This window comes from Bufo gargarizans, chromosome 3 (genome assembly GCF_014858855.1).
Source record: "Bufo gargarizans isolate SCDJY-AF-19 chromosome 3, ASM1485885v1, whole genome shotgun sequence".
NCBI lineage: Eukaryota > Metazoa > Chordata > Amphibia > Anura > Bufonidae > Bufo > Bufo gargarizans.
The window spans coordinates 200673640-200687615 of NC_058082.1; the positions used below are offsets into that span (position 1 = coordinate 200673640).

Consider the following 13976-nt stretch of genomic DNA (forward strand, 5'->3'; position numbering starts at 1 on the left):
GCAGCAGAACCGCACACAACTGCTGCACAATACAAATGCACTATAATATATTTTCTATGTAAGAAAGTATATTATAAGTATATCACACCTATTGATAGCACACCTATATACCAGTCCTTGAAAGGACTTTTGTGACCCTATTAGCTAGCATTTGGTGTCCATAACAGTCTGTCCCTGCTCCACACAGCAACCTCTCCCTACACTGGAAAAATACAGAATGTAAAATCGCTGCAAGATCGGGTTCTGTTATAAGGTGGGGGTGTGTCCATGTGCTAAAACATCTCAATTGGCTGTCCTGTCCCACCTGATGGATGTATCATGGGTCAAAGTTCGGCTCAATGCAAATGAATATGGCGCATGCAAACATCGCCATATGTTCGCATGTTTGGCGAATCGCCGCAAAAGTTCACCGTGAACCTCAAGGCCATCTATATTCATCAGTATGATTAGAGTATGACACCATGAGTCTACAATATTTAACTTTTGCACAATATTTTAATTTTCGGAAATGCAGACTTTTGAGTTTTTATTAACGGAAATCCATAATCTAAATACAACAAAAGGTATAAACGCTTGAAATGGATCACTGTATGTAATGAATCTATATAATGAGTTTCACTTTGTGAATTGAATTACTGAAATAAGTAAACTTTTTCGATATTCAAATTTTTTAACTACCAAGGAACCACTGCGCCCCAATGTGTAGTTCACCTAATGTATAATCCCCTGATGAAGCATTAGGTGAAGAACAGTCTGGGCATGCGGCTTTCTTGGGTGATATTCATTTTACTTTACACCCAGGTATTGATTACTGATGCATGTTAATATTTTAATTTCCCACTGTCGCACCTCTTAATATTTTGATAGCACATTAGCTTTTACTTGTTTGTGACTTAGCACTTTAGCTTTTTCTTACCTGTGCAACTATTTAATACAATAGATAGAATATTTCGAACACTTCTAACCTTGAAGGGATTTCTCCCTTGAGTTTATATTTCTATGTGTCTGAAATTACCTTTGGTCGAAATTTTTATATTTTTTTAAAGGGAGTCTGTCACCAAAATTTGACAATATGAACTACTTACGTGGCTCTCTAGCACAACTACACATGATTCCAATGGTACCTTTTTGTTGTATTCTTCTGACTTTTACCAGCTGAAAAATTGCATCAATATGCAAATGAGGGCTCGCAAGTGCCCAGGGACGGAGTTCTTGTTGTAGGTGCCCAGGCTGCTCTGCCTTTTTCATATTACCCCTCCCCAGCCTCTTGCTGGTCCCTCCCTGTAAGGCAGTTTCATCATCCCAAGTACCGGCTGAGATCCGGCATGTGCGCAGTTCACCGCCGGCCCGGGCATACGCACTGCAATGTGGATATACTTCTCTTTCTCTCGCTTGGCTTGCTTCCAGTCTCCCTGCTTGCTTCCGGTCCGCCCCCTTGCCGCTGGTTTTGTGCAGTCCGCCGGCGCATGCGCACAACATGAAGCGATGCTGCTCCCCACAATGGGCATCATAGTGTGTATGCCTCGGCCGGCGCCGAACTGCGCACATGCCGGATCTCGACCGATACTTGGGATGATAAAACGGCCTTATGGGGCGGGACCAGCAAGAGGCTGGGGTGGGGTAATATGAAGAGAGTCCTCATTTGCATATAGATAAAACTATGTTTTTTTTCAGCTGGTGAAAGTCAGAAGAATACAACAAAGGTACCATTGGAATCTTGTGTAGTTGTGCTAGATCGCCATGTAAGCAGTTTATATTGTCAAATTGTGGTGACAGACTCCCTTTTAAATTAAATCAATAACTGAGTATTTTATTTGATACCCTGTGTCGTCTTATTGGTATTTTCAATCTATACATCTGACACTGGGAGATTCTCTATAAGGATTTGGATTGGTGCCCATTTATTTGTAAATAGAAGATTTTCTACAAAGATATAGATATATATATTTATATTAGTACTGCAAATTTAGCAGTACAAACATTGTATGTATAAATTTTTTTTATGTGGGAGTCATTTTTATACACTTTTTTGTTTTCTTCTCTTTTTTTTTGTGGAAACAGCATAGGATTACGGACAAGATCCTTCTAATCAAATGTTTATCTATCTTGGGATTTGTTATCTTCATGTTCTTCCTTAATTCATTTGTCCCTGAAATCCACCTGGACCTTGGTAAGATTGCTTATTTCTTGTTCACTTCTATAAATAATGCAAAAGAAAAAAAAAAGGACATTTCAAAGGTAGCGTTTCTTATTGATATAACTAAAGTACATAATAGCCACCAGGGGTGTTAATAAGTTTGTACCATTTGTGTCAATTACCCAATTCATTCATGTTGTGCTGATAAGCTATTACTTAAAATAGGCAGTCTTATGATTTGAGCAACTTGCTACATTATTGTGTCCTTTACCCTAGCTATACATCTCTATTTCCAATACAGGATGGATTGCAGTTTTGGGTTCCTTGTGGCTACTTGTCCTTGCGGACATTCATGATTTTGAAATGATTCTGCATCGAGTGGAATGGGCAACCTTGCTATTTTTTGCTGCACTCTTTGTGTTAATGGAGGTATGGACTGTAAACAACAAATGTTTTCTATTCTTCACTGTTCCATCACACCTAGAGATTAGCAGATTTTCTAAAATTCTATTTATTTTAATGAATTGGTTGGCAGGTCCAATTGCTGTACAAATAAATTCTACACAATTCACACAAATTGCCATGAAAAGTCATTCATGACACTCTGTCTCCTAGGACTGTACCCAACACATTTCAAGCTATTCCAGGCAAAGACAACAGTAATGTCAAACTGACAGCAATATATATGGCTATAGGTTAATGGATGGTAGCTGGTAGTAACACACTGTGATGTCTGATTTTATTAATTAAAACATGGTCCAAAAATTATCCATTTTTTTTGGTGGCAGATGCCTCCTTTTTTTTTGGTCTTCTGGCCTATAAAATAGTGGTCACCATTTTAAGAGATTCATCCAAATAAAGCTGCAAAAGACTCAGATTCACTTGGAATATTACTTTTGAGGAAATTCGAGGATGAATTTAAATGTGTGGTCTAAACATCTCAAATGTCTTTCTGCTTCTTACTGTATTGTTGTGCAGTTGGTACTGGTATTTGTGCATTGCCCAGGGCAACCTTTTGTCTTTGATGGACAAAGATTTGTTTTTGAATATGTGAAAATATAAAAAAATATATTTTAAAGTTTAAGCTGAAAAATTTGGCAAAGGAAGATGAAAATGCCAAAAAAAATAAGAATAATTCTAAGTGTAATATTATTTGTCATGTGGTAAATACTTAAGAACTGCATTTAAGGATACTGTAACATTGTGGCAAAGGGCCAACCTTTTTTAATAAACATCTTGGTACTTTTCCTCTTAATTATCTCTGTTAATTAAATCATATTGGATGCAGACATTAAGAAATAACTGGCTTCTTAACTGGTTTATCTAATATTGTATAACTCTCTTTTTTTAGGCTTTGGCTAATCTGCACTTAATAGATTACATAGGGGAACAAACTGCAGTACTGATAAAGGTGAGCTGAGCCCTGGAAAACAATAAAGGGATTTAGCCATTAATTCTGTAAACATTGAAAATCCGTTATCGTACAGTGCATGACAATCTCTAACAAAACCAGAACCAGCCCTGTACTTCACATGGATCCAGAACTCTCCTAATTCATTGCTTTAGTTGTTTATTGGACAACCTCTTGAAGGCTTAAGATGTTATGAAGGATACTGTGTTACATGTATTACTGAACCAGAGGGGTGGTGTATAACGTGGGATTATTTTTGATATTAAGTTCCTCATGCATGTATCATTCCTCTACATCAATTTCTTTTAATCTACAGAAAAATAAAAACTTTTTAGTTTTTATGCCAAATATTGGTGCAAGTTATCTAAGTAGTATGATGCCACAACCTCCTCTTTGAAGTTTTATTTATAATTTGTTCATAAAAGAAGAAAATTCAGGTTACATGAATTAATAATTTTAAATAATCGCCAAAATATTAGATAGCAATATGTACAGAAATATAAAGTTGGTAGCAATTTAAAGAGACTAAAATGTATAATAATAGTACCTGTGGTGATCAGCTATAGGGTTTATACAACACCGAGATTTATCGTTGATCAATTTATAACCTTGCTTTATCTGCAATCAACAATGATGTACAACCCTCTAAAACACTAGAAATACAAAAATATTGAACAGGATGCCTATACAGTAGGTACCCTATGCAATTGCTGTACTTTATGCCTATTTGTTGAAAGCTATATTTTGGATGACATTATGGTTAAACCTTAGTGGAAAACAAAGGATTTCACTGTGGCCCTACTACATTCCTGCTAATAATGGTGCTCCATATTTCAATTGTACACGGTCCAATTGGTAAGCAGTCAGTATAGTAACTGCATTACTACTGTATAGCACATAACCAACCCCTATTATTTACTGTGGAGCTTTATCGCCAGCATGTAAAACTATGTGCTATTGGTATTGCGCAGTCTGACAATAGCAGCATAAATTGGATAGTATAAGACTGTAGGGACATAGCCTCAACTGGTACCACCCAGTTGTACCTTTATTTAACCCCTTAAGGACCAGGCTAAATTTTGTTTTTGCATTTTTTTCTTCCTTTCTGCATTCCAAAACACAGCTTTTAAATTTTTTTGTTTACATGCCTATAGAAGGGCTTATTTTTTTGCAGGACAATTTTATTTATTTATTTTTTATTACACCATTTAATTTTCCATATATTGTATTTAAAGATGGAAAAAAGTTCTTTGTGGGGTGAAATTGAAAATAAAAAATAAAACCCAATTCCTCCATTATTTTGTTTCATTATTAAAATGCTCACTACAAACTTATTCTGTGAATCAGTAGGATTACAAAATTTGCATAGTCTTTAAGGTTTACTATTTAAAAATATAAATAAGCTTTGAAAAAAATAAAAAATTTCCACTTTCTGACCCCCATAACTTTTTTTAATATTTCAATCTTGTTTCTTGAGGGGTGACCTGTTGTTTTTCTGTACAACTTTTAGATCACTTCAAATAGTTAAGCAGTTATATATATTTTTTCCATTATGGCATTAATGCAGGAAAAATGTTTTGCTGTTTTCATAGTTTGGACATTTTAGACATCGGCTATACCTGTTATTTTTTAAAATTATTTATGATGTGTAAAATTGTGTGGGAAGAGGTTGAGCTTTAATATTTTAGTTTTTTAATAAAAAAAATAAGTTTTTTGTCAATTTTAGTCCCTTTAGGGGACTTGTACATGTGATCTTCTGATGACTTCTACCATAGACTTTAGTAGCATGCTATTAAAGTCTATCTCCAGTAATTCTATGTAATGCCTCAGACACAGCTTTGCAAGCAGTTTTTTATCACAAGACTTGGAACCTTTACAAGGCCACAGGCTGTCATTGCAAGCAATTGGAGCACTAAAATCTCATGACTGGCTCCCTCGCTCTGTCTGCATGTTGTTGCACCTTAATTTCCACTCTCATATTGATCAGGCAAACCAAAACGTTTTGGTCCCTTAATTTAGTTACTCTAAATCAAAGCAATGGAATTCATTTACTAAGGACTGGCATTAGAAAGACGCCAGTTTTAATAAAAAACCCACTGGCAAAACATGCAACCAATCTATTAAGGCACAGGCCTCTTAATAGATGTGTTATATCTGTGAGGTTCCATCTCCAGACACTTAATCCTACTCCTGCTAAGAATTGTGTAGGTTTGTTGTTGTTCTTGCTTTATCTCCTTTCACTAAGCTCTTTCCACCAAATTTGATGACTCTTTAAAGCCAGAATATGAGCAAAAAGCCTTTGTAAATGATCCCCCACCCCCACTATTGTGGAACGAACATGCTAAAAAAATAGGAGGTATAGAACTCCTTATCATTTATAGTGTACTGCATTTAATCAATGTAATCCTGTCTTGGATACATGTATATTAAGTATAAAGTAATCTTAATTTCTAAAATAGACTTGGCACCATTAATTCATGTTTACAATTTTCTTTTATCAATGTTTATGTATACTAATTGATATGCATATAGAAAATTACAGTAGTCTTTCCAACATCAACAGATTTCGTGTAAATGATTTCCCGCAATTATACTTATGCGTACATTATACTATTAAAATCATATCTCTGAATAATAATTTCTTTAATAGGCAGTTCCTGAAGATGAAAGGCTGGCAGTTGCAATCATATTAGTAGTATGGGTTTCAGCTTTAGCTTCATCTCTAATTGACAACATCCCTTTTACTGCTGCAATGGTAAGTCGAAGGACACTTATTGAAAAATGTCTTTCAAGAATAAAAAGGTTCTCATTTCAGATGTTGCCTGGAGACCAGTAAGTGCAAATTCAAAGGCCACATCATGATGCACCTGGCTTAAATAGCTCTTTAATTCTGCTCACACGTTCTATGTCCAGGTCTAAAATGTTCCCTTACTGGGGATTCAATTCTAATAGGAAAATGGAACTGCTGACTGAATGTCTGCTAGGTAAATCTATATATTTAGGTGTGCTGCTCAATCATTGGATATGGCTTATAGTTATTAAAGAATTCTTCACTTCAGATCCAGTCAAATCAGAATGTGTTCTTTGTAGTAAGCTTAGTACTGCAGCCTGGTAATAGAAGTGCTGTGGATTGATCCCTGCCAAGCTGCCTTTTTCTCTTTTCAGCTTTGAACGGAGCACATCTGGCCTTTCAGTTGCTAGAGTTACTTTTACTAGCAATAACTGTATGTTCAATGGGTTTGTTGGGCTACTTGCCCGCTTTAAGTAGTACATGAACTATACATTTCTCTCTTATTGTCACATTTATCATTTTTGTTGCCTCTTTTTTCTTTTCTTTTAATAGATCTGTGGATTGAATGGTATTTATCCTTAAAGGGGACCTATGATATCTCCTGACATATCTCTTTTAGTAACTACTTGCATTTCCCATAAATTAACAGTTCGGGAGCACCTATTCTTATGACTATGTTGTGCAATTCCTCTATTATTCCGGCTAGAAGTTTATGAATTAATTTAATACAGTCTGCAATAAAAGTACATATGGGTGTTGCTTATTAGGGGATCTCACACTATCCAATCAGTGCTGTTCGTAAGGGTCTGACTACTGGGGCACTCACAGATCATAAAAACGGGGCCACTGTGTCCCCCTCCCTCCCATTTGGATTCAGTGATGATCACACATGAGCTGCTGCTCCATTCATCTCTATAGAGCTGCTGAAGAGTGTGGTTGGATCCCCCCACCTTAGACACCTGTCCTGTATCTACAAGATAGGGGATGTATTAGTATTAAATGTTAATCGGGGGTAAAGTCATTTAAATGGGTTGTTCCATTACAAAGTAAGGCTACTTTCACACTTGCATTCAGGGTTTCGCTTGTGAGTTCCGTTTGAGGGCTCTCACAAGCGGCCCCGAACGGATCCGTACATCCCCAATGCATTCTGAGTGGATAAGGATCCATTCAGAATGCATCAGTTTGGCTCCATTCCGCCTCCATTCTGCTCAGGAGGCGGACACCCAAACGCTGCTTGCAGCGTTTTGGTGTCCGCCTGGCCGTGCAGAGCCAAACGGATCCGTCCAGACTTACAATGTAAGTCAATGGGGATGGATCAGTTTGACGTTGACACAATATGGTGCAATTTCAAACGGATCCGTCCCCCATTGACTTTCAATGCAAAGTCAGGACGGATCCGTCTGATTAACAATTAGACTTAGATTTTTTTTAGAAATATAATGCAGACGGATCAGTTCTGAACGGATACCATCGTTTGCTTTATAGGAGCGGATCCGTCTGTGCAGATACCAGACGGATCCACACCGAAAGCAAGTGTGAAAGTAGCCTTATGCACATCTCACCTGAGCCCCTATCATGAAGTTAAGCCATTTTATTCCTTGTATCCGAGTACTCTACAGAGGAAACACCCAGATCTTAATTTTAATCAACTGTATAAAGCATTCTCAAATAAATAGTAAACTACTTTATATCTTGAAGGACTGCTCAGGTACGAGACTTTTTTTAATATATTTTTTAAATCTTGTGAGCTTTCAGTTTGTTGCTGTTTGCTTGCCCGAACTGGTTTGTTTGTCACCTTTATAATTTCAAATAATGCAGCGAGTACTTAAACTCTTATTCACTAAAGCTATTTTGTTCAATATTAACTGCTTTAATAAGACCCTGCTTTTTCTTTCTAAGTCCATTTTATACTTCAGAAAAGGCCATATCTGTCCCAAATGATTTATTAGTTAATTACAAATCTCTAACAAACTATAAAAGTTATAAAAATATCTTAGTTTTCTCTTAAAAAAAAAAAAAGTCATGGTGCAAACATTACACAAGATGTGTTGCTAAACTACTCCTGATACAGGAAAAACGCCTGATAATTTGTCAAAACACAACTTGAATAAAGTCGGATGAATATAACAAAATATGATTTGGTTTAGTTGTCATAGATTTAAGCTTTGATTTAGGACAATAGGCAATTCTGCAATGGAAATGTAATCAAAGAAAGTTAGTGAAATGTACAGTAAGTGTATGTGGTAAGAGACATGTTTTAGTACTATGCTGATATGCTTGGATGCTTGGAGACCTTCAATTTGTGATATATTGGCTTATTTCTGTATTGCTTGTTTTGTTTAGAACACCTGCTTAGATGCCTGCTTGGGCAGCTGTAAGTTCAGAGCTCAATTAACCTTCTATATGAAGCACTTTCTTATTTTCTTTCAGTCTAGCCTGTGTGTTTTTCCCCATTCCCCTTCACCTCTAACATGCAATATATTTGGAAAGTCTTCAGACCTTTTCACTTTTTTGCATTATATTATTATAATAATTTTGCCCATCATTCTGAAACCACTACCCCATAATAAAAAAAGTTAAAAACAGAATGTTAGAAATCTTTGTTAATTTCTTTAAAAGAAAAAACGAAAATATTGCATTTTATATTAGTATTCAGACCCTTTACTCAGTACTTGGTTGAAGCACCTTTACAGCAATTACAGCCTCCAGTCTTCTTGGGTATGATGCCACAAGGTTTGCACACCCAGATTTGGGGATTTTCTGCCTTCCCTGCAGATCCTCTCAAACTCTCTCAGGTTGGATGGGGACCCACAGTGGGCAGCCAATTTCAGGTCTCTCCACAGATGTTCAAGACAGTTTTGAACTGAATTTGCCACTAGAGGGCTCCAATCAGTAGCTTCTTATTAACTGGTTAAAATATTTACTATAAGGAAACATAAGCAGCTATAACAGACACAAATTGTATTATGGCATGCTATAATAAAAGGAAAACTGTGCATCTGAAATCAAGATAAACAATGATCCCTGTAGAAAAAAATCTATTCAAAGGTTTATTATCTTTTGTATACATCATTGATCTTGTGGTAACAAATAAATAGTTCCTGTATGTTTTAATTTGGCTATAAATATGTCACTGTAATGGTGTTGCATAACTGTTTGTTTCTCATTAGTACCCATCAATTGTCAGATAATATAATAATAAATGGACATACTGGTTGGCACAATAAACAATACAGTGGATAGTTATATAATTGGAGTTTTACAATTGTCACACTTGCCATAGGCATTTTTGTAGCTGCTTCACAAGCATTACAGTAGTGAATTTATGCAAGGGGCAGGCACTCTATGGCTATGGCATAGATCAAAATTTTGAATTGTGAGCGCTACTATTTGAGCTCATTCTTAAGAGTTGTGTCCTCTGAGACATTAGTGGCATATCACTAGGATACAACACCAATGTCAGGTGCTGGTCCTATATGTGGGACCTGCACCTACAGTATCTCTAGAAATGGGTGCTGAAAGTGACTGGAACTCACTGTGCATTTGTGGCATCCTCTCTATACACTTCCATGGAAGTTCCAAAAATAACTGAGCAAAGAAGCTTGGCTATTTTCAGAAGTCACATAGAAGTGACTAGAGAGTTAACCATGCATCCATGGCCCCCTCTCTGTTCACCTCTACAGGACTACCAGAAATGGCAGAGCCAACATTGGGCTATTTTCAAACTCCCATAGAAGTGAATAGAAGGTGGCCACACTTGCACAATATGCTCTCTTTCACTTTGTGGGGCCTGTTCTAGAGATTGGTGTGTTGATCCTATAAGTGGAACCTGCACCTGATATTGATGGCATATCCTATCCTCTAATTCACTACATTGGGAATTATGGAAAAAGTGAAGCGCTGGGCTGGACATCCACTTTAAGCGTCTAAGAACTATACAGAAGACCATAACTCCATGAGGAGGTAGTTGTAAATACAGTACCACATATGTTTGATTAAAACCTTGAAACCTTCCTAATAATGCGGCAATGAAGATGAAAGACAAATCGTTAAGGCTTTATTCCATCCCAAATATGAATCGAAATATTCTTTCAGACTTGCTAAAATAAAACAAACTGGGTCATTAAACTATGAATATTTTTTTCATCCACCGTTTTATCTTTGAAAAGCTTTTCTGCTGTTTGAACATTGCTTGCGCACTGCTAAAAATACATTGCTCATTATTTTAAGGCTTTCTTTGAAGGCTGTTGTTACTTGCTCATCAATAAAGTCAATTATTCATCATAAATAGCCACAGTATTGAAACGTACATTCAATATTAGCAGAACAATCTGAATGCCCTAAAGTGAAATATTTCCAGCATCTATTTTCTTCCTATATACACTCTGGAGCCAGTGTTTAGTATCTTCAGCAAAAATGAAGCACAAAATGATGATGGGGCACTTGCTAAAGTAATGGTTCACTTACTACATTCTCAAGGCCTGCATTATTTGGTCAAGCACAGAAATGATAACTTTTTGCTTAAAGGCTTTGAACAACCCTTGATGTTGAGTCAAACTAGTGTCTGCATGGTATGTAGTTTTATTAGTTATATTACAAATAAAGCCAGCTATGTGAAAAAAATAAAATGGGCTCTAAAAAAAAATCGACCCCCTAATATGCCATCAGTCTTTCCCCTGGGTAAGCCAACCCTTCTGCCCTCTCTATGCCATCAATGTCCTCTGTGTCATCCCTCTGCCTTTTGTATGCCACCTCTTTAAATTAAACCTTAAAATATAAAATGTGGAAGCTTTTGCAGGATGATAATCCTCCCTGGGCAGGGGACGTTGACCCCCTTCTGCGTGTTGCTTCACAGATTTTATTTAAATTTTTTGTAACTACTATATCTATATATTTGTAACTACTTATCCACAAATTGTATCTAGACAGTGACCTCCAGATTGTGATAAACCCCAAATCGTGACTCACTTCTTGAATAAGGATACTAAAGGCAACCTGCCCTTCACCCACCCTGGTAGCATCCACTGCTCAATACCTTTCTTCTCATGTAACATAACCCACCCTACACCAACACTCGCATATTACACTACTCTACTTACTGTAGCAGGAGAATAGAGGGGAGAGAAATGCGTCGGGTAGTTGACGCTCCCAGCATAATTACATATAGTGCAGGGAGCAGAAAATGGAGATGTATAATGTATAGCAAAGAAAAAAATGTGATGGGTTTCAGCCCGCACTACCTGTATGCAGGTGCTCATTGCTATGGCGAAATACAGATACAAACGTAAAAACACAAATGCAATCGCACTCTGCAAACCAGCACTCTGCCCTGCCTTTAAGCTGGATGTTAAATGAGGCATTGGTGTACATTTTGGCCAAAGCGTAATAAGCCACTCACCGCGTCAAGGTCGCCTCATGAGTGGTCCCTAACACTAGTTCTTACCTGTTGTTGGCCACGACAGCCACACAAAATCCAGGGAGCGCAGGTACAGCATCCACTGTACAGCATCTACTTCACCCACCCTGGTAGCATCCACTGCTCAATACCTTTCTTCTCATGTAACATAACCCACCCTACACCAACACTCGCATATTACACTACTCTACTTACTGTAGCAGGAGAATAGAGGGGAGAGAAATGCGTCGGGTAGTTGACGCTCCCAGCATAATTACATATAGTACAGGGAGCAGAAAATGGAGATGTATAATGTATAGCACTGACTGTTAACATAGATTATTCAGATATACAGTATAAGGCCTCATGCACACGACCGTTGTGCGTTTTGCAGTCTGCAAATTGCGGATCCACAAAACACGGATGGCGTCCGTGTGCATTCTAAAATTTGCAGAACGGCAAGGACAGCCATTATTATAACTATTCTTGTCCACAAAACAGACCAGAATAGGACAGATTATATTTTTTTTTGCGGACCATGGAACGGAGCAACGCATGTGGCCAGCACACTGAGAGCTGTCCGCATCTTTTGCGGCCCCATTGAAGCAAATACTGCAGCTCTGATGCGGTCGAAAACAATGGCCGTGTGCATGAGGCCCAATACTGGAATCGGAGATCAGATGCTTAAGATGTATGATGTAACTACTGTGACCATAGATTATAAAATGGACCTCAATTATTAAAACTGTTTTAGGGCAACAAACTGTTTTTCTTTGAGACAGTTTTGACAAATCTCTGCTCCATTAAATGCAATTTACATGTAAAACATCACATGTATTAGAATTGTCCATACAGGGAGATGAGAGGCAGGTTGAGATTGATTTATAGGTGGAAAACAGCTTCATCAGGAGTGGGAACAGGCAGGGAGCTGCTTGTACAGAGCGAGTTATTCTTTGTTGATCTGTTAATGAAGGTGAATGGATCTATGCAGTGTCTGACAGAAAAGGAGACCCAATCAATCATTTTTTTTCTAGTGTTACAGGGACAGTATAGGGAGTTAATAGACCTATTTCTGTAGAATATAAGGGGCTGTTTTAGGTAAAGTGGTCTCAGGGTATAGGGAGCTGGGTGGGGCACAGTCAGTGCCTAAAAATACAGCTGCTACAGAACCTCACCCTAGCAGATCTGTGCTACAAAACCAACCACCTGTAAGAAAAAGTTATTTTCGCATTTGTGATATTATTGCCAGCACAGCACCTCAATAACATTCTGCTGCTGAGCAATTCATTGCAGGTTTATTTTTCAGTGCATTATATCCGTCTCGTGTTATTAAAAGCGTTGCATTAAATCACCAGTATTTTACCACAAGGGAATTGTTATACGAGTAAACTTAGACATAAATTACACCATAGACAAGAGTATTACTGCCTTAAACACTTTTGTGGGCATTAGATTAATGGCATTACAAGTTTGAAATGTGTGTTTTATAGTATAGAATAGAAATAGGAATAGAAAGCAAAGTATAGAAAACTTCTGTTTTGAGCCTTTCCTGCATTATGTTCGTGGAGAGGGAGAAAATTGCATCATAGGTTTAAAACGTGGTTTACAGTAGAAAGATAAAATAATCCAATACTGCATTATTTCCAAAGTACATTGTCAATAGCAGTGTTCACTGTGTTTGTAGAGGAGGAAGGACTTTTAATAGCGCCTATTTCTTTAAAGGGCATCTGTCCAGCAGATTTGTACCTATGAAACTGGCTGAACTGAGAGGTGCACTTGTCAGCTGAAAGCATGTATGTTAATCCCATGTTTATATGTGCCTGCATTACTTTTTTTTTTTAATGATGTTTTAATATATGCAAATGAGCCTCTAGAAGCCTCTAAGTGTGTTGCTGTTACTCCTAGAGGCTCTGCTCTCTCTAAAACTGCCACACCCTCTCCACTTAGATTTATGGGGCCAGGCAGTGGAAATATGATCATGCCTTGCCCGACCAATCAAAGTGGAGAGGATGCGGCAGTTGCAGAGAGAGCAAAGCCTCTAGGAGTAACAGCAGATCCTAGTGTCACGGATGTAGTAGGGGAAAACACCAAAAGACAACCAGACGGAAGTGAAAAGACACTAGGTCTCACCGCTAGGGAAGGAAAAGGGTCACCACCTATAAAACTCTGCTCCTGGCCCTAACTCCTATCCGTATGGGCACCTCTCGATGGTAGAGATGGTATTCATAAGGGTTTTTGTTGC

The 13976-nt window shown here is 37.6% G+C and overlaps 1 protein-coding gene across 1 annotated transcript in view; it reads left to right on the top strand.

Annotated features, from left to right (window-relative positions):
• OCA2 (OCA2 melanosomal transmembrane protein) overlaps positions 1-13976 on the top strand; it is a 439010-nt gene that overhangs the window by 357993 nt on the left and 67041 nt on the right. Inside the window, exons 18-21 of the mRNA XM_044285952.1 lie at positions 2062-2170; positions 2439-2566; positions 3489-3548; positions 6199-6303. Coding sequence (XP_044141887.1) covers positions 2062-2170; positions 2439-2566; positions 3489-3548; positions 6199-6303 — 402 coding nt within the window. The remainder of the gene's footprint in view (positions 1-2061; positions 2171-2438; positions 2567-3488; positions 3549-6198; positions 6304-13976) is intronic.